Source organism: Phodopus roborovskii, unplaced genomic scaffold (assembly GCF_943737965.1).
Source record: "Phodopus roborovskii unplaced genomic scaffold, PHOROB, whole genome shotgun sequence".
Classification (NCBI taxonomy): domain Eukaryota; kingdom Metazoa; phylum Chordata; class Mammalia; order Rodentia; family Cricetidae; genus Phodopus; species Phodopus roborovskii.
This window is the reverse complement of record NW_026126416.1, coordinates 32758804-32777193: the sequence shown is the minus strand read 5'-3', so window position 1 is coordinate 32777193 and position 18390 is coordinate 32758804. Positions and strand designations below refer to the sequence as shown.

Here is an 18390-nt window from a genome sequence, read left to right as displayed (position 1 = left end):
TGTCCACGTAGTGAGTTTGAGTCCAACCTGAGGTACATGAGACCATTCTTCCAAATAAATAAATAAATAAATAAATAAATAAATAAATAAATAAATAAATTTCCCATTTGAATATATTTGTCTCTTATTTACATAGTTTTAAACATTTAATTATTTATTGTGTATACATGTGTGGGAGTAGTATGCTTAACATACAATGTATGCCAGTAAGAAAATTAATTGAGGAAACAACCTCCTTTGATTGAGAATTTCACATATGCATATAATGTTGTTTGGATTGGAGATAGGGCCTCACAATGTAGCCTTGACTGGACTGGAACACATTATGTACACCAGGCTGGCCTCAAAATCCCAAAGGTCCACCTCCTTGTAGGCAGACTTTCTTTGGACCACTGGCTCCCAAATAATGATATGGAGACTTCTTATTAAGTATGAAAGCTTGGCCTTACCTTAGGCTTGTTCCCAACCAGCTCGTATTACTTAAATTATTTATTTTAATATACTTTCTGCCACCTCTGCTCAGTCCTGTGTGTCCTATGTCCTCCATGTCTGGTTGGCGAATCCCACCTCTCTTGTTCCCAGAGTTCCTTCTCTGCCCAGAAGTCCTGCTTGCCCTCTCCTGCCTAGCTATTGACCATTCAGCTCTTTATTAACCCAGTCAGAAGGAGCCTTAGCAGAGACACATCTTCACCGTGTACAAAAAGATTGTCGCACAATAATCTGCCTCTGCCTACCAAGTGCTGATGTTAAAGGTATGTACCGCCACTTCCAGCCAATGTTTTATGTTGGATCAAATCCTTACCATTTCCCCCGTGTTTATTTTCACTTTATGTGTATGGGTGTTTTGTCTGCATGTATGGGCACCACATGCACACAGTGTCCCTGGAGACCAGAGGAATGCATGGTACAGCTGATGTCACCAAGTGGGCGCTGAGAACTAAACCTCTGCAAGAACACGGTGTTCTTAACCTCTGAGCCATCTCTCAGCCAGCTTTTTCTTTTTTAAAGCCCACTAACTCCACTTAGTGGCATCTGTAGGCACATGGATATAGGACCATTTACTGGAGCACAGTTTCTCAGCCAGGGTGGCACTTCATGAGCACCTCCCCAGTCCATGCTGGAATTGTGAGTTCATTTGGTGAGCTGCACTTTCACATCGGGAGAAGAGTTTGGCTACAGACACCCACTCCTTCTGGCTCTTTCCACCTCCTCTTCTGCGCTGACCCCTGAACCTTGAGGGGAAGGACTATGATATAGATGCTCCATTGAGAGCTAAGCACTCCACAGCCTCATTCTCTGAAAATTAACCAATTGTGAATCTTGATGATAAGTGTCATATACTGCAAAAAGAAGCTTCTCTGTTGAAGGTTGAGATGCACTTGTCTATGGGTATAAAGATAAGAACTTAGAGGGGAAATTAGTACTATGTCTATTTAGCAAAGTGATAGTACTAGGGCCTGAGGTATTATGGCCTAACCAGTCATGGGGTTTTGGCTCATTTAACAATACCAGGCATTGGTTCCATCTTGTGGAATGGGCTTTAAATCCAACCAGAAGGTGGTTGGCTCCTCCCATAGCATTTGTGCCACGATTGCACCAATGAGGCTTCCTTGCCAAGACAGACATAGAGTAGCATGGAGAGAACTCTGTGTCCAGAGAGTTCATGGCTGTGTGACGTAAACAGAAAATGACACTATGAACGCTACCCAGTAGAGATGAAGCTTTCTGGTTGCTATAGCTTGAGTCTCCATGTTCTGTGACTGAAATGTGTGGTGTGTTCAATGACTAAGCCTTACCGTCAAGTTCTAGAGGGTAAGCAAGAGCAATAACAATAGCTTGCAATGTTTAGGGAAATCCATGTCTGCAGTGACCAACAACATAAAAGTGGATAACCCATAGCCAGCATTGGGGATTTTATTTGATATCCTATGGTACCTGAGGGAGGCATTGTTACCCCCTCTCATTATGGAGTAACTCCATTTAAACTCCTTTTATATGTGTGTGTATATTTAGGAAGTTTCTACAGTAGGAGGTTTCCATGAGGCATTTTCAACATTCTTTAGTGTTAGTTATCCCTTCTTATATGTCCCTCCTTATCCTACTCTTCCATATCCCAACACACTTAAGAAAAAAAAACAAATTTTAATTAAGAATAATTTACAGGTATTACAGTAGCCTGATGACAAAAATCATGGTTTCAAGCTTTAGTGGGCCCAAGAGTCTCCTAATAAACTGATTTAAAATGCTGAGACTGGATCTGGGAAGCGGTTCATATGTAGAGTGAGGTATAGTAAAGTGAGCTGTGTCCCCAGAACCCATGTGAAAAAGCCAGGTGTGGTAAAGTGTACCCCTGTACTCCCTATGCTGGAGACATAGAGATGGGTGGATTCATGAGATTCATTGGCTAGCCATCCTAGCCTAGCCAATGAGCCCCAGGTTCAGAGAGAGACACCAGTGGCCAGGGCCTGAGCTGATTGTTCCCAGGGTCTTGACCTCCTATCCAAAGAATTGAAAATAAGGGGATGCAAAGATTTACAAAAGAAGCAAGATAACTATATTCTAAGGGAAGCAGTAAAACAGATTGTAGGGGATATAATGTCAAGATGCCATATGAGTCAGAGTGCTCAAGGGCCCGATTCAAGTTTGGAGCTTCTTTTTATGCTATTCAAGAGACAGAGGAGGTGACTGGGAAGGGGTGTAGTTTGGGCAGCTATTTTCATTGCTAAATTAGTCCATACATTCATTTTCTCTACTGTGCACATCCCTTCCCACAATGCACCTGGCATTGATCATACGCACACCCAACTATGCAAAGACATAAGATAGTGGGTTACTGCCCCTGAAAAGTTACTGGAGGACTCAGTTTTGCATTACTGAGCATGTACCCAAAAACCAGTTCAGGCCAGATTGGTCCTCCTGTTCTTTGATACATTAAATAGAAACTGTCTTGTTTCAGGAAAGTGCTAAGTTGGGGCATGTGATCTCTGAATCAAGGTTAAGCAAAATCACCCAGTTGAGAAAAGCCCATGCTACATGGGAAAAGCCTCTCTCCAAAGCAAAAAGGAATCACCTGTGTAAAAATAAATACTTTCCATATAACAGCTGAATCTCTGGACCTTGGGGAACATTTGGTTTTGGCCAACTCTTGGCATTAGGCTGTTTCTATAACCTTTTAGTTAGATGCTCTTTAGTTTAGGGATCATAGGCCCAAATATGGTGTGGCCTTCGTGTATATGGGAGGGGCCTTATCTATCTACTGTTCACCTACCCATTTAGACCCTGGATTTGGGTTGGTAGCAGGCCAATAAGGTTCTTACCTGAATGAAAGCTTATAAAATAATGCTTTGTTGGTTGCAACAGAAGGTTCTAGAATCCATGCAGATTTCCATTTTTACTACTATCTTTTCATATTCATAGGCCTTATTTTTATTTACTGATTTTGTTCAGCATTTTGAAATTATAATAATTGATGCCTGGTAAATGGTAGAGTAAGAATGGTGAAATACTTCCTTACTTTTGCTTAATTCTCCCATTGTTGGCACTTGGGAGACTCTAAAGCCTTATTTGAAGTTGGTTACTGCCCTCACCTGCCCCCATAATAAAAGAAAGGAAGGAAGGAAAGAAGGACGAGAGAAATGGATGTTTTATTGTTATCAGGGGTTGGGGGAAGACTATTATTCAGAGATGGTAGTATGTATAGCCGGATGCAGGTTGGGGTCTAGGGGTTCTGAGGTTGCTGGTACATTGTTTGGAGAGAGGTGAGGGGCTTGAGCTGCCAGATGCATTACTACAAGTAATGGAGATGCATAACCCTAAACCAAATGGGAGTTCCAGGCTAAACTGTCTCCTATACTTGTGGGCCCCAACTGTGTCTCAAAAAACAAGATGGGCAGAACCTGAGGAACTGCCTGCACTTGAAAGCACACAATACACACATGTGTGCGCACGTGCACACACACACACACACACACACTAAATAATGTATGCAGAAAGAATAACAAATAAGTGCAGAGACTCAGCCCACACCTCTACTATTTGAATCCTGAGACTAGGCCTTAAAAAACCTATATTTTATTTATTAGTTTTTAAATTTTGTTCTGCCTTTGCTTGTTTCCTTTTGTTACAATTAATGCAATTAATGCTGGCCTAGAACTCTCCATGTTGCCTGGGCTGGCCTGTAACTCAAAGAAATCCTCCTGCCTCAACTTCTCAAGTGCTGAGATTGTAGGTATGTGCTATCACAGCCGCTGGAAAGCTGCATTTTACATTGGTGTTGCATTTTGAAGTGGATGCCAGAAGTTCCAAGAGTACACTTTGAGATATCCAGTATAGGCGAAGGCCGTGAAGCTCAGTGAGCTTGTTGGGGGACGCGCCACCCTTCTAGAGCGCCGCCTGCCTGCCTTACCTTCCCACTTTCTTCAGCAAATGTGCAAACATAGCGAAAGTGTGGGAGAGCCAAGCATTCTTAGCAACAACAGCTCTCTAGCACACGTAGGCTGGGACGTAGCTCAGCGGGTAAGAAGCTCACTTGGTATGCTCGAGTTTCTGCGTTTGATCCCAAGCACCACACGACCAGATGTGTGAGACAGGAGGAAAAGGTCATCCTAAGCTACATAGTAAGTTTGAGGCCAGCCTGGGCTACGTAAGACCCCATCTCATAATCAAAATGAAACATAAAACAAAACAGCAGAAAGAGCTTCAACCCGCATTTATTTGCCTCTCCCAGTTACCACACTTCCTGACCCACAGGTGCTAAATATAGAGCGATGGATGTGTTATCTTCTCCCTGGGGTCAGCTGTAACAGGGTCTTTCACTCTGAGGTCCAGATACTTGCCCTCTGCATCCTCATAGACCAGTCAAGGTCTGCAGGGGTGGGGCAGGAACAGCAGGAGAATGAGGCTTCATTACCCTCAGACAAAGGTTCAGAGCAGATGCCTCCTATGCATTCAACAGCCTGTATAGGATTAGTGTATACAGCATGTTTAGAAGGCCCCATGCTATATCCCATTGATGGCCAGTGTCAAAGGCATGAATGCCTTTTGCTGAGGCAGGGGGAGCTCTCTGAAACTATATTTTCTCTTTTTAAAGCAAGAGTCCCAGCAAGGCTGTTCGAGGTGCCCTAAAGGTCTACAAGCCATTGTTGTCTGTCCCCCAGCCATTTCTGGCTTGCTCTCTCCCCTCCCTGGCTTCCCTCTCTGACTTGCATGTGTTGCCCCTAGACCATGGGCTCAGGGGCCTCTAGCCAAAGCTGCTGACTCTGACCACGGCCTTTCTCTGGACTGTGTTCATTTGCACCAAGCTGCTGAGGGCGGAGGAGCTATATAGGCTCCGGGCCATTCACCAGAGGATTAGGCCTGGGCTGAGGGTGCAGCAGGAGAGAGGCCGCAGTGAAGGCCGCGTTCTGCCGCTGGTCATCATGCCCTACCTGCTGCCCGGATTCTTCTGTGACAGGGTGATCCGAGAGAGGGACAGGAGGAATGGAGAGGGCACTGTCTCACAACCTCTCAAGTTTGAGGGGCAGGATTTTGTTGTTCTCAAACAACGGTGTCTGGCTCAGAAGTGCCTCTTTGAAGACCGAGTCTTCCCAGCAGGTGTGCAGGCCCTTGGTTCACATGAGCTGAGCCACAAAGCCAAGATGAAAGCCATCACATGGAAGAGGCCAAAGGTAGGGATAAAGGGGGCATGAAATCTGTAGGCAGCTGTTGGGGAACAGGGAGTGGTCAGTGGTCAGAGCCTGAGGCCATGGATTCACTCCAACTCCGAGCAAGAGGCTTACTAGGGTTCTCCTTACCCATGTGCCACAGCCCCAAATACCTAACTTCTTCCACTAGAGGCTAAAAATGTTATTTTCTGTTCCTGCACCTCATCATGAGGACCTGAGATTGCAAACATTTTCAGAGTGCTAATGCATTGACTTGAATCTCCATAGGATTATAAGGTAGAATCCATTAACTCAGCTCTCCCTGAGAACAGGATTTTGGGGAGGGGAGAGTGGAGTGGTGAAGAGAACAGAGGCTTGAAGTTTCAGGGTCCGCTGAAGAGGAACAGTAAAGAAACCAGAGGCGGGAGGACAAACCTTAACCTCCTGGCCAATCTCACTCATTAGCGTGGAGTTAAGTCTGTTTAAACAAAAGGGCCCCGTTGACCAGCCAGACTCCTTTCTGAGTGAAACAGCTGACCCAGGCTGCCCTATCAAGGGACATCTTAGGAGCCCTAGCAAGTCAGTGGGAGGTCAAAGTGCTTAGAAGCATGTGGGACAGAGCCTTTCTTCGAGGAGGTGCCCATAGCTGTAAAAGAGCCTGCTGCATTTGGAGCTGCTAAGGAGTGTGTGTGTGTGTGTGTGTGTGTGTGTGTGTGTGTGTGTGTGTGTTGTGCAAACCCATTAGTATATATGTAAATTTTGATTAGTTAACTTTCTTTTTTAAATTTTAATTAGCTTCTAAATTTGCTTTTGTTGTGTTTTTAAGATTTTAAAATTTGTTATTTTAATTGTGTGTCTGTGAACCTGAGTGGGTACGTGCACATGGCATGTGAATGTAAGTGGCCACAGACATCTGAGGTGTCAGATGCCCCTGTAGCTGGAGTTATGGGCTGCTGTAAGCCGCCTGATGTGGGTTCTGGGAACCAAACTCAGATCCTAAGGAAGAGCAGTTGGTGCTCTTAACCACCAAACCATCTGTCCAGCCCTAAACTCCTAATTTTGCCATTACAGGCTTACATAAAAACTAAAGATGGCACTGGATTCCCATGTGTGGCCTTTCTCTGTGGTTTTACTCTCTGAAGTTTTAGTTACCTGTGGCCAACTGTGGTACAAAAATATTAAATGGACTATTCTTGAAAAAGTGCAGAAGTTTTAAATAACCTCCATTATTGTATATTGTTTAAATTGTTTTACTTTATTGCCTAATTTATAAGTTAAGTGTGTGTAGAGGAAAGAGTCTAATATATGTGGGCATTGGTCCTAGCCATGGTTTCAGATTTCTGGGGTTCTTGGTATCTACCCCAAAGATAAGGGAGAATGGCTGTATTCCCTCCATCCTTGCTATATATCATGACCCAGCACAATTTCTATCAGTAACCAGTATCGATATGTTATTGAAAACAGCACCCACACTTTCTTTCATCAGGGTTTGTCCACTGTCTTTTTATGTTCCAGGACTCCTCCCTTACATATTTGTTTAGGTGTCATGTCTCCTCAGCCGCCCTTCAGGTTTCCTTGTTTATGATGTGCTGCACAGTCTCACAGAGCACTAGTGAGGTATTTTATAAAATGCCTTTAAATTGGTATCTGTCTCTATTTTTCTCCTGACTAGACTGGACTTATTATCTGTTTTTTTTTTAATATTTTTTTCTTTTTATTTAATGTGTATGAATGTTTTGCTTGCATGCATGTATGTACCCCACATGTATGCAGTACTCCTGGAGGCCAGAAGAGGGCACTAGAGCCCTTATAACGAGCTACAGACCATTGTAAGTTGCCATGTGAATGCTGGGAACTGAACCAGGGTCCTCTGCAAGGACAGCAAGTACTTCTAACTGCTGAGCCATCTCTCCAGCCCTGGGGTTGTGTGTTTTGAGGAGGCTGACCGCAGAAGGCAAGTACCTTCTCATCACAGCACAAACTGAGGGCACAGGCTGTAACATGCCTCCTCACTGGGGTGTTGACCTTGATAGCCAGGTTGAAGTGCCCATCAAATTTCTGTGCTGTGAAGTTTCTTTCCCCCTCCATTTCTTCTCAGAAGCTAGAACCTAAGCATAAGCCCACACTTAATAACTAGGAAGTTATGTTCCCCTTCCGTGAGCAGAGTGTCTTAAACATCATGGGGGATAATTCTGCAGGAGAGTGTGGTCTGTGTTCTCTCCATGTGCATCTCTCTGCAGCCATTTATAACAATATGGACTCATGCATATTTGTCTTTCATTTTGAGTTATTGCCTCACTGCCCATTATCCCAGCAATAGTCAATGGAAGCTCTCATATCTGTGTAACAAATTCCTGGATTGGTTGGTTTGTTTTCAAATTGTCTTGACAGCATTCTGGTTTTGAATCATTATAAGATGCTCCAGGGTCATCTGGTGTATTTCCTGCTCCAATCTTAGAATCAGCCACACAGTAGATAGTGTGTGTGTGTGTGTGTGTGTGTGTGTGTGTGTGTGTGTGTGTGCCCTAGTCATGTATCAAAAAAGCAAAAGTGAGGGCCAAGGAGGTCACTGGTCGGTATAGTGTTTGGTGTGCAAACATGATGACCTGAGGTCAGTCTCCAGAATGTATTTAAAACCTCTGACATGGTGGGAATGCCATGCTGACATGCTCCAAATCCCAGCACTAGAGAAACAGAGACCGGCAAATCCCTGAGATTGGCTGGCCAGCCAGCCTAGTGTACTCTGTGAGCTCCAGGTTAGTAAAGGCCTCTGCCTCAAAAACCACAATGGAGAACACTTGAGGTGTGACACCCAAGGCTGAGCTCTAGCCTCCACACATAAAAGATGGGTTTCATTATGACATTTTCATACTATATACATTTTACTTACATTTATCCTCCATTAACCTTTCTTGCTTTTCTCTTTCCACCCCCTCACTGCTATTCTTCCTCTTCCCAAATAATCATCCTTGTACCTTCTTTTCTTTTTAAAACTTAAATGCCAGACCATGATGGCACTTACCTTTGATCCCAGCCCTCTGGAAGCTTCGGCAGGAGGATCTCTGAGTTTGAGGCCAGTCTGTAGTTCTGGGATAGTAAGAGCTACACAAAGAAACTCTGTCTCAAAAACAAACAAAAAGAACAAAACTTATTTATTTATTTATTTATTTATTTACTTTTTGAGACAGATCTCATGGAGCCATGCTGGTCTCAAACTTGGTATATAGCCTAGCTCCGTGCTCTGTGCCTCCACTTACCCAGGTATTGGGATTGCAGGCATGTACCACCATGTCTATCTTACCTTTCTACTTTCATCATTTTTGTTTTGTTTTTCAAGACAGGGTTTCTCTGAGGCTTTGGAGGCTGCCCCTAGAACTAGTTCTTATAGACCAGGCTGGTCTTGAACTCACAGAGATCCGCCTGCCTCTGTCTCCTGCGTGCTGGGATTAAAGGTGTGCACCACCACCTTCCCCATGTGGGAAGACACTCGGCGGTTTGTAAGAGGTAGCAGAGTCCCAGAGCCTGGGGAATGGCACTGCCCTCCTCTCATTCTCTTATAAAGATGCACTTTATTTATCGTGAAGGTTCACTGGACCATGGCTCCCGGTCATGCAGCACTGGGATGAACCCAGGGCTTTGTGCATGCTATGCAGTGGTGGCCACCAGTTACATTTTCCTGTAAATGTGTAAATAGTTTCATTCTTTTACAGTATCTGTAAAAGGGCAACTGGAAGCAGAGAGCCTTTCCATTCACCATGCAGGCTCTGGGTATAAAGCTCATGTTATCAAGCTGGGCAGTGACTGCCCTCACTGCTGAGCGCTCTCACTGCCCAAATTCTGTTCTTCTTTCCAGTTAAATAAGATTCTGTTGTACAGATGAGTGTGGTGGCTTAGGCCTTTAATCCCAGTACTCAGGAGGCAGAGGCAGGTGAATCTCTATGAGTTCAAGGCCAGCCTGGTCTACAGAGTGAGTTTTGGGACAGCAAAGAGAAACCCTGTCTCATAAAAACAACAACAAAGGATCCTGTTGTACATAGATACAACGTCCTTAACATATTCTTTTGTTGATGACCAGCTAGGCTCTTCCGTAACTTGGCTCTTGTGAACAGTGCCAAATAAATAACACAGGAATCTCTGTTATATGCTAATGTAGAGCCCTCAAGTATAGCTGTAAGTAGCCACATTATAATTTTTTTAAGTTTTTATAAAGAAACTCCATATTGATTTTTTTTAAAAAATATTTATTTATTGTCCTTTTATTTTATTTGTTTGAGTTGTCTGCAGGTGTGTATATGTATCATTTGTGTGCCTAGGGCCTTCCTTCAAGGGGTGCTGAATCCCCTGGAACAAGAGTTACTGACAGCTGTGAACTACTGTGTGGATGCTGAAAACTGAGTCTAGATCCTTTACAAGTGCTCTTAATGGTGGAGCCATCTCTCCATCCAGTCCATTTTGTTTTTGAGAAAGGGTTTCATGTATCCCAAACTGGCCTCAAACTCACTATGCTGCCCAGGATGAGACTTGGATCCTCCTGTTTCTACCCACCAGTGCTGCAATGACAGATATGTGACACTAATCCAGTTTATGGGGTGCTGGGAATCAAACCCAGGGCTTCACGCATGCTAGGTAAACTCTCTACCAACGGAACTGCATCCTCAGCCTGCCTGTGAAGTAATTTTAAATAGGTGTTGAGCGTGACAGGCAATAAATTACATGCTGTACCTTCTCCCTACTAGCCATCAGCTAGGGTTACTGTTTGGTTGCTTGGTTTTAGTGGGCTTTAAATTTTTGTTATTGCACGTATTTATTATTTATTTTCTTATTCCTATGCTCTTGGAAGGTTTTGTTTCATTTTAAATCTTTGGTTTACCTTTGTAATAGGTTTTCTGTCATCTGATAATAGGTTTATCTGCTGACACAGTAAGCTAGATCAAGCTGAATTGAAAAAGTTTAACAGCTTTATTTGAGCAAAGCAACTTCCAAGCAAGTTCTCCAGTTCTAGAGGTCAAAGCCAGAGAAGCTACATCCACAAATGAAAGCAGGCAGACTTTATATGCTGTAGGCAAGGCGATGTGTCTGCCACAACTGGGTTTGTGTCCAAGTATGGTCAAAGCTGAGTGCTTTAGGGCTTTAGGCGGCCCCTTGGGCAGCCAGCAACTTCAGGGAAGGAAGCTGCAGAGAGTTCCAAGAATGTGAAATGGACTTTTTGGCCCCCCTTTTTTTTTTCATTCAGAGGCTCTCTGAGCAGGCGGGCTTTGGAGAGAGACAGGAATGGGGATTCCTAGATCGTATAGGGGTGGGCTAGAGGTTCCAACCGAACACTTGGTTCCTTTTTGTGTCTTAAATGCATTGCTCCAGTCTTCTGGCATAAAACATTGTTATTAAATGGGAGCCAGAAGGGCCAAAGATACCACAAGAAAACCCACGGAATCAACTAACGGGATCACAGGGGCTCACAGAGAATGAACCGCCAACCTGAGAGCTTGCCTGGGACTGACCTAGGCCCCCTACACATCTGTTACAGTTGTGTGTCTCGGTCTTTGTTAGTTCGCGTGGTGGGAGGGGGCAGCCTACCTCAGCAGCAGAGGCAGTTATGTCATCACCCGCTGCCAGGTGTCTGCACCGTCAGCTATGTGACAGGAGCACCTTTTAAAAGTGCTCACCAGCCATAGGTTCCTTCTCTTGCCTTTACCTCTTGTCTGTCTTCTTGCCTGCCTCTCTCGTGTCCCCACACTAGCTGGGCCTTTCTCTCTTTCACACTCCCCCTCCACGGTCCCACAATAGATCTCCTACACTAACTCTGTTGAAAGCTGCATGTTGGCTTAGTGGCATACCTTGACAGGGTCTGTGAAAGGTGCCTACTTAGCCATTCTTTTTTAAAATCATTACAGTCTTCTTGTGGGGCTCCTAACAGAGCAGGGGCTGTCTCTGACTCTGTTACCTGCCTTTGGAACCCTCCTACTGGGTTGCCTTATCCAGTCTTATTAGGAGAGGAGGTGCCTACATTTGCTGCAACTTGATATGCCATGCCTGGCTGACATCCTCGGGAGGCCTGCCCCTTTCTGAAAGGCGGAGTGGATGCAGAAAGGAGAAGGAAGGAGGGTTAGGGGAAACTGTGATTGGGCTGGGGAAAACTAATTAATTAAAATGAAAAAAGGAAGAAAAGCCTGATGATAATCTGCACACCCCTACCTCTGCAGAAGTCTACCTTTTCCTGCATAGCGAAAGAAATGGGTTTCTCTTATCTGAAGTCCAGTGATGATCTAGAATCTGTTTCTTGTTGGCGATGCTGGCTTGCCATTCTTAGTTTCCTGCTACGTCTTTCAGCACTCAGTGTCAAATCTGTTTCAGTATTTGTTGTTCTGTTCCTTTTCTTTGCTCAGCTTCTTCAGAAACCACCGCTATCTGTCTGTTATTGCTTCTGGGCTTTTGGTATTTTGGTGGTACTGGGATTAAACTCAGAGTTTTGTACATACCAGGTAAGTACTCTAATGCAGAACACATCCCCAGTCCTTGTTTGTTCTTGGTGCATATTAATAGGAAATTGTTTTTAAGAAGACAAAGAAACTATTAATAAATTTAACATTGCAAGATTATTACTTCACTGGCTTTTTTTAAAAAGAAATGTATTTGTGTGTGTGTGTGTGTGTGTGTGTGTGTGTATGTGTGTGGCCAAGACACATATGGGTGCTACTGAGTCTTAAAGGTGGATGTGAGCCACCAGATACATGTGTTAGGTACTGAACTTCATTGTTCTGCAAGAGCAGCAAGTGCTTGTAATCACTAAGTCACCTCTGCAGTCCCTACTTTATAATTTTATATATTTTCTTTTATACTAAAAAAAAATCTGCCAGGTGGTATATACCTTGAATTTCTGCACTCAGGAGGCAGAGGCAGGTGAATCTTTGTGAGTTCAAGGCCAGCCAAGTCTACAAAGCAAGTTCCAGAACAGCCAGAGCTGTTACATAGAGAAACCCTGTCTCGGATCAGAGGGGTGCACCTTAGCTCTTAATGATAATCAAAAGTCTTATTTATCACCTATATAATGTTAGTATCCTTGTCTTTTCAGAATATATGGTTTCACGTAGCCCAAGCTTGCTGTGTAGCTGAGGATAACCTTGAACTGCTCTGGCCTCTACCTGCTGAGCTCTGGGATTATAGGCACTCACAACCACACTGGGTTTATGAGGGTCAAGCTTTGTGCTTGTTAGTCAAACACTCTACCACATAAATCTCTAGTCCCTGATTAATTCTTTATGGTTTTAGATGTTTGTCCTCAGGATAGATCCCCAAAGAGATAACCAAAATTTATATTTGAAGTCATTTGAAATAACTCCTTTTATGTGTAGGTCATGTCATATCAGCTTGTTAGGTACTTTAGTCACCTTTTCGATGTTTGGTTTCAACTTTTACAAACTGCCTTTAAAAATTTTTTTCCTTTAGCTCTACCCTTTCATTGTGTAAAATGTCCTATTTTTTTTCCATCAAAACAACTTTCAAACAGTTATACTCCCAAGTTTATTTCATCTCCACACCTTCCCACCCATTAGAACACTTCAAACATTGTTCACTGGTTTATTACCCCACAACATCCAGTATTGCTACACCAGGAGGGGTTGTTGTGATATAAATGCAACTTCCCATGTAGGAGGAAGAAGGCATCCTTGACTCTGGGGGCCTCAGCTCGCTTGGGAGAAGTTTGTGGTTGTGAGAAGAAAGACAGGGAAACAGCAAGAAAGAAAAACAGAGACTATGTTTTAGGTTTTTGTTTGTTTGTTTTGTTTTTGTTTTGTTTGTTTTTTGTTTTTATTGCTGTGATGAAACACCATGACCAAGGCAACTTAGGGAGGAAAGGATTTATTTCAGCTTACATTTTCCAGTAAGAATCTATCATTGAGGGAAGTCAAGACAGGAACTCAAACAGGCAGCAAACCTTATAAGTGTTATAGCTCTGAAGGAAAAGGTATCTGGGTAATTGGAAGCTAAGGAATACCTACAGCTCAGAAGAGAAAGGTATCCCAAAAAGAAGTGTTACAGCTCTGTTCCAGTAGGGCACTGTTCCCCAGCAAAGTGTTACTGTGTTTTCTCCAAGAAAGGTTTCCCTGATGCAAGTATAACAACTCTGCTCCAGCAGGGGAGGGTTTCCCCAGTGAGGTTATTACAGCTCTGCACCAGAGAAATGTTATAGCTCTGCTCAGCTTCCCCTGAGTTTAACAGTTCTTTCTGCTCTCCCAAGGGAAGGTTTCCCCAGCTCTGCTCTGCTCTGCTCCAGCAAGAGCCATTGCATTTCACCTCTGCTCTGGCAAAAGAAAGTCATTACAATAAATCTCATTCTAGAAATTTATTGGGAGGGAGGAATCCAAGAGAGTGGCTGCATCTGCTAGGGTGGAAAGGGGCCAGCCCCAAACAGAACAGGCAGAACAGGTACAGGGCTTATATAGAGTTTCTTAGGGGTGGCATTTTCCAAGATGGAAATTTTCAGGATGGGGATTGGTACAAGCTCAGAGATTGGTTGGATTTTGTGCCCTGGGATTATTTAGATTTCAGTCCCTGTGTTGGTTAGGGTCAGGGAATGTTCCCTTGGCTCTGATCTCAGGGCCGCGAAGGTGTCCTTTCCTTGTCCCTCTTTACCCTACAAACCTGGAAGCAGGAGCTGATGAGGAAGCCATAGATGAGTGCTGCTTACTAGCTTGCTCAGCTTTCTTTTTTCTTTGAAAAGTCTGTATCAATTACTAGTATTTCACAGCCTATTGACAATCCCATAGAATTTAATTTTTTAAAGATACATTTATTTATCTAATGTATTGTGTAAGTACCTGTGTGTGCAGGGGGAATACATGAATTTTGTAGTACATGTGTGGAGGTCAGAGGACAACTCGTGGGAGTCAGCTTTCTTATAGCACCCAGAATCAGGGGTTTCACCAACCACAATAGGCTGGGCCCTCCCCCATCAATAACTAGTCAAGAAAATGTCCTACAGCCTGATCTTATAGAGGCATTTTCTCAGTTGAGGTTCCCTCCTTTCAGATAACTCTAGCTTGTGTCAAGTTGACATAAAACTAGACAGCACAGAACACATCACAGGCATAAGAAGGTTTCTTGAAGCTGTGAAGAACAACGTTAAAATCAAAACATCAAATCTTCAATTAGCTTAAAAGTAAAAAATAAAATTAATTAAGTAATGAAAGCAAAGCCAACACCGAATGAAAATAAGAGCACCCTCTGTTGCCTGCTGGTGTGCTGTGCGAGACCTAGTCTTGGAAACTGCCGCTGTTGCTGCTCTGGGTAGATTTGCCTCTTTGGACAAAGGTCAAGTGAGGCTCACACCAGGTTTACTGTCTTCTTTCCAGACTGTCAAGACCTGTGGATGCTGGGACATATGCTGCCTCTAAATATTTATGTCCCACATTTTAGAAAGGAAGATATTTTTTTTCCTTCTAGCATCCTTTCCCCTGGCTTAGAAAAACAAAGGCCATGAGTTCTGTAGTCACTTTACCCACCTCTCAAGGGTACATGCCATCTGTACTCAAGATACATGCTATTCTGTATATAGTGTGGCAGAGAAGATGGGACAGCCTTGGAGCGGTTTTCTTACCCTTTCTGATCCTCAGTTGATTATTGTTCCTCTTAAGACAGGTCTCCTTAAGCAGCCCAGGCCTTGAACTAGCCATCCGCCTGCCTCAGCCCCTCCAGTGCTGGGATCATAGATATACACCAATACACCCAACTTCTGAGCTTCCGCTCTCTGGTTTGAAAAAGAAGAGTATTCCACACTGTAGGAATGAACAGCTGCCTGTGGAGGCATACGGGTAATTGAGCGTCATGCCAATGGTACCAGGGCAGTACGCCATCAGATCAGCCCGAAAATCCTACAATTGCTAGCATTACCTTTTTGTTTCCTTTTTTTCTGCAGGAAATTTGTGAGAATCCCCGATTTATCATTGGTGGAGCCAACAGGACTGACATCTGCCAAGGAGACTTAGGTAGGAAACTCCCTCCACCATGCCCTGCTAGATGACCCAGGACAAGTTAGCAGGTGTGATCTCTATTTGGGATGGGAAGGAACAAAATTCTGTTTTTTCTTTTAATGCATCTCAGAATTGTTTTTTAATCATTTATTTAAGTGTGTGGATACACACACACACTGTGGCACACACCGGGGGGTCAGAGAACAACTTGTGGGGGACAGATTTTTTTTCCTTCTTCTGTGGAGAATCTGGAGGTCAAACTCGGGTCATCATACTAGGCGTTTCCACACTAAAGGAGTCTTTTGACAGAGTCATTTGCCAGGAGGAAGAGAGGCCCAGGTTCAGTTAGCTTGGCTGTTGCACAACCCTTCCTCTCCTTCCACCTTTAGTTCTGGAAGCTTCCTCCCTGGGGCAGACTGTGAGCAAGTTCTGTGAAGGGAAATTGGAGAAATCATTAAAAGACAATTTAAAACTTGACCCAAAAAAGGCGAGGACAGCTGAAAAGCATCAGCTTAGTTTATTCCAGAAAGAGAGGCTGAGGACACTGTGGGTATTGGGGCTCCCAGCTCCTGAGGGACACTGCCCAGGGAGTGTGGACCAACTAAGCTCCTTCAAACCAATAAGCTACTTCCAGAGGACAGGCTGGGAGGGAGGGAGGGAGGGAGGCAGGGAGATAGATAGGTGACTTGGGCAGTTGTCAGCCTCTCCTTACCACCAGGGTGGTGGCTAGCCTGTGCCCTTAGTAGATAGATTGGGACTGTCGGGGCACCGGGAATACCCTTTGCCAGCCTCGGTGCCCTTTGTAGATTGGTCCTGGGGCAGCTAGCTGATGCACATCTGCTTAGTTTATGGTTCTTCTGACACAGTTTTCCTCAGTGCCCAAAGGGAAAAAGCACTCACCCAGCAAAGTCAGAGGGCAGCCATGATCACCCACTTCTCTGTCTCCAAGAAGGAAGTGAGTCTCCTTTGTAAAAGGAGGAATTGGTTGACCTTAGGAAAACATCCAACCCTGAGAGGATGAGTTGCCCTGTCACTCAGACTGTTGAGGAATTCCTGTCACTGTCCTTGCCTGGGCTCACATCTGGTGAGGGCAGACAGGAAGTAGGGCAGTGACCAGCATGAGCATCCCAATTCTTCATCTATGGGGAACTCCTGGCAGGAGCTGGGCCTTCTCTTCCCACCTGACTAACTGGGTCTGTATTTGCCTACAGGGGACTGCTGGTTTCTTGCAGCCATCGCCTGCCTGACCCTGAACGAGAGGCTGCTTTTCCGAGTTATACCCCATGATCAAAGTTTCACTGAAAACTATGCAGGGATCTTCCACTTCCAGGTGAGGAAATGGGATGTGGTTGAGATGACAGCCAGGCCTCTGTTGACGCCTTAAAGATAACCTCAGAGAGGGCACCGGACTACTGCATGTTGTATTAAGGAATGAAAACAAAGTAATATTCTCTTGGGTTAGTTTAACAAAGAGCCAGCCCACTTCTCCTTGTGTGTTCCCAGTCTGTGGGTACTGACCTATCTGTAGTCTGTTTTGTTTTCTTTTTGGTTTTGGTTTGATTTTGTGTTTGTTTGGATTTTTCCAGAGGTTGGTTTTTTCGAAACAGGGTTTCTCTGTGTAGTTTTGGAGCCTGTCCTGGAACTGGTTCTGTAGACCAGGCTGTCCTGGAACTCACAGAGATCCACCGGCCTCTGCCTCCCTAGTGTTGGGATTAAAAGTGTGTGCCACCGGCTGGTGTGGTCTGTTGTATGTGTGTGGTTTGTCTGTTCTTGTTGCCTGTGTGTGGCATCTGTTATATGTATACCTGTGTCTGTTCTTATCTGTGTCTGTGCCCCCCCCACCCCGCACCCCATGTAGCTTTGGAGCCTGTCATAGAACTCACTCTAGATAGCCTGGCCTCAAAATCACAAAGACCCACCTGCCTCTGCCTTCCAAGTGCTGGGTTAAGCTACTGTGCCTGTTTTGTATATGTCTGGTGTGTGTGTGTGTGTGTGTGTGTGTATCTGTGTCCATCTCTAACAGAGGGCTTTGCTTTGTATTTATTGAATAGCACAGAAAACATGGCATGGGAAAGAAATGAAAGATTCTTTGCAGCTATCTTGAACATTTTACGAGGAAAGAAGTTACTTTACTACACAAATCACCCAGAATAGTACTCAAAGTCACAGATGTACCAACCTATACCCACACGTTGCTTCCAACATTTATGGAATATTTGTTGGTTAAGGTTGTCCCAACTTGTTGGCTGTTTTTGGTAAATGATTACAACATATATAATCTTGGATCAGAGCATGGGAGAGTACATAATTTAAGATTGACATTATGTATTAGCTTAGGCTGTAAAGGCTGAATGCATGGGAAATCCAAAGCATAATGAAGTTGGTTACACTGTTCTCTTAAAGGCTAGTTAAATAGGCCGAGAACAGAGTAGGACAGCAGGTTAAGTACACAGTACTAAATGATCTTAAGGTGCATTACTAACTTGGCTGCAAGGTCCATAAAAAGTTCAGTCTCTTTGGAGTCAAGCAATATTTTCAGAAAGTGATCTTACCATGCAGTTCATTACCCACTGTTGGTCTCCTGGCCTTGACCTCCCAGTGGGTCCAAGAAAGGGTAGGGTCCATACACCTACCTGTGGCAGTGACCCCCTCACTGCTTGTGAGGAAGCAGCTGTTTATCTGTGTCATGACTTTACATACTTCCCACTGTGCCCCAGAAAGGGACAGAGGAGGAAGGCGTCCCGTCTTCTGGCCTGTGTGTCTATTTTTGCTCTCCAGCT

General features: G+C 44.2%; 1 protein-coding gene across 1 annotated transcript in view; it reads left to right on the top strand.

The window, feature by feature from the left end:
• The window catches only part of Capn3 (calpain 3), a 50844-nt gene that overhangs the window by 10216 nt on the left and 22238 nt on the right, over positions 1 to 18390 (top strand). Inside the window, exons 2-3 of the mRNA XM_051183631.1 lie at positions 15556 to 15625; positions 16822 to 16940. Of these exons, the coding sequence (XP_051039588.1) occupies positions 15556 to 15625; positions 16822 to 16940 (189 nt within the window). The remainder of the gene's footprint in view (positions 1 to 15555; positions 15626 to 16821; positions 16941 to 18390) is intronic.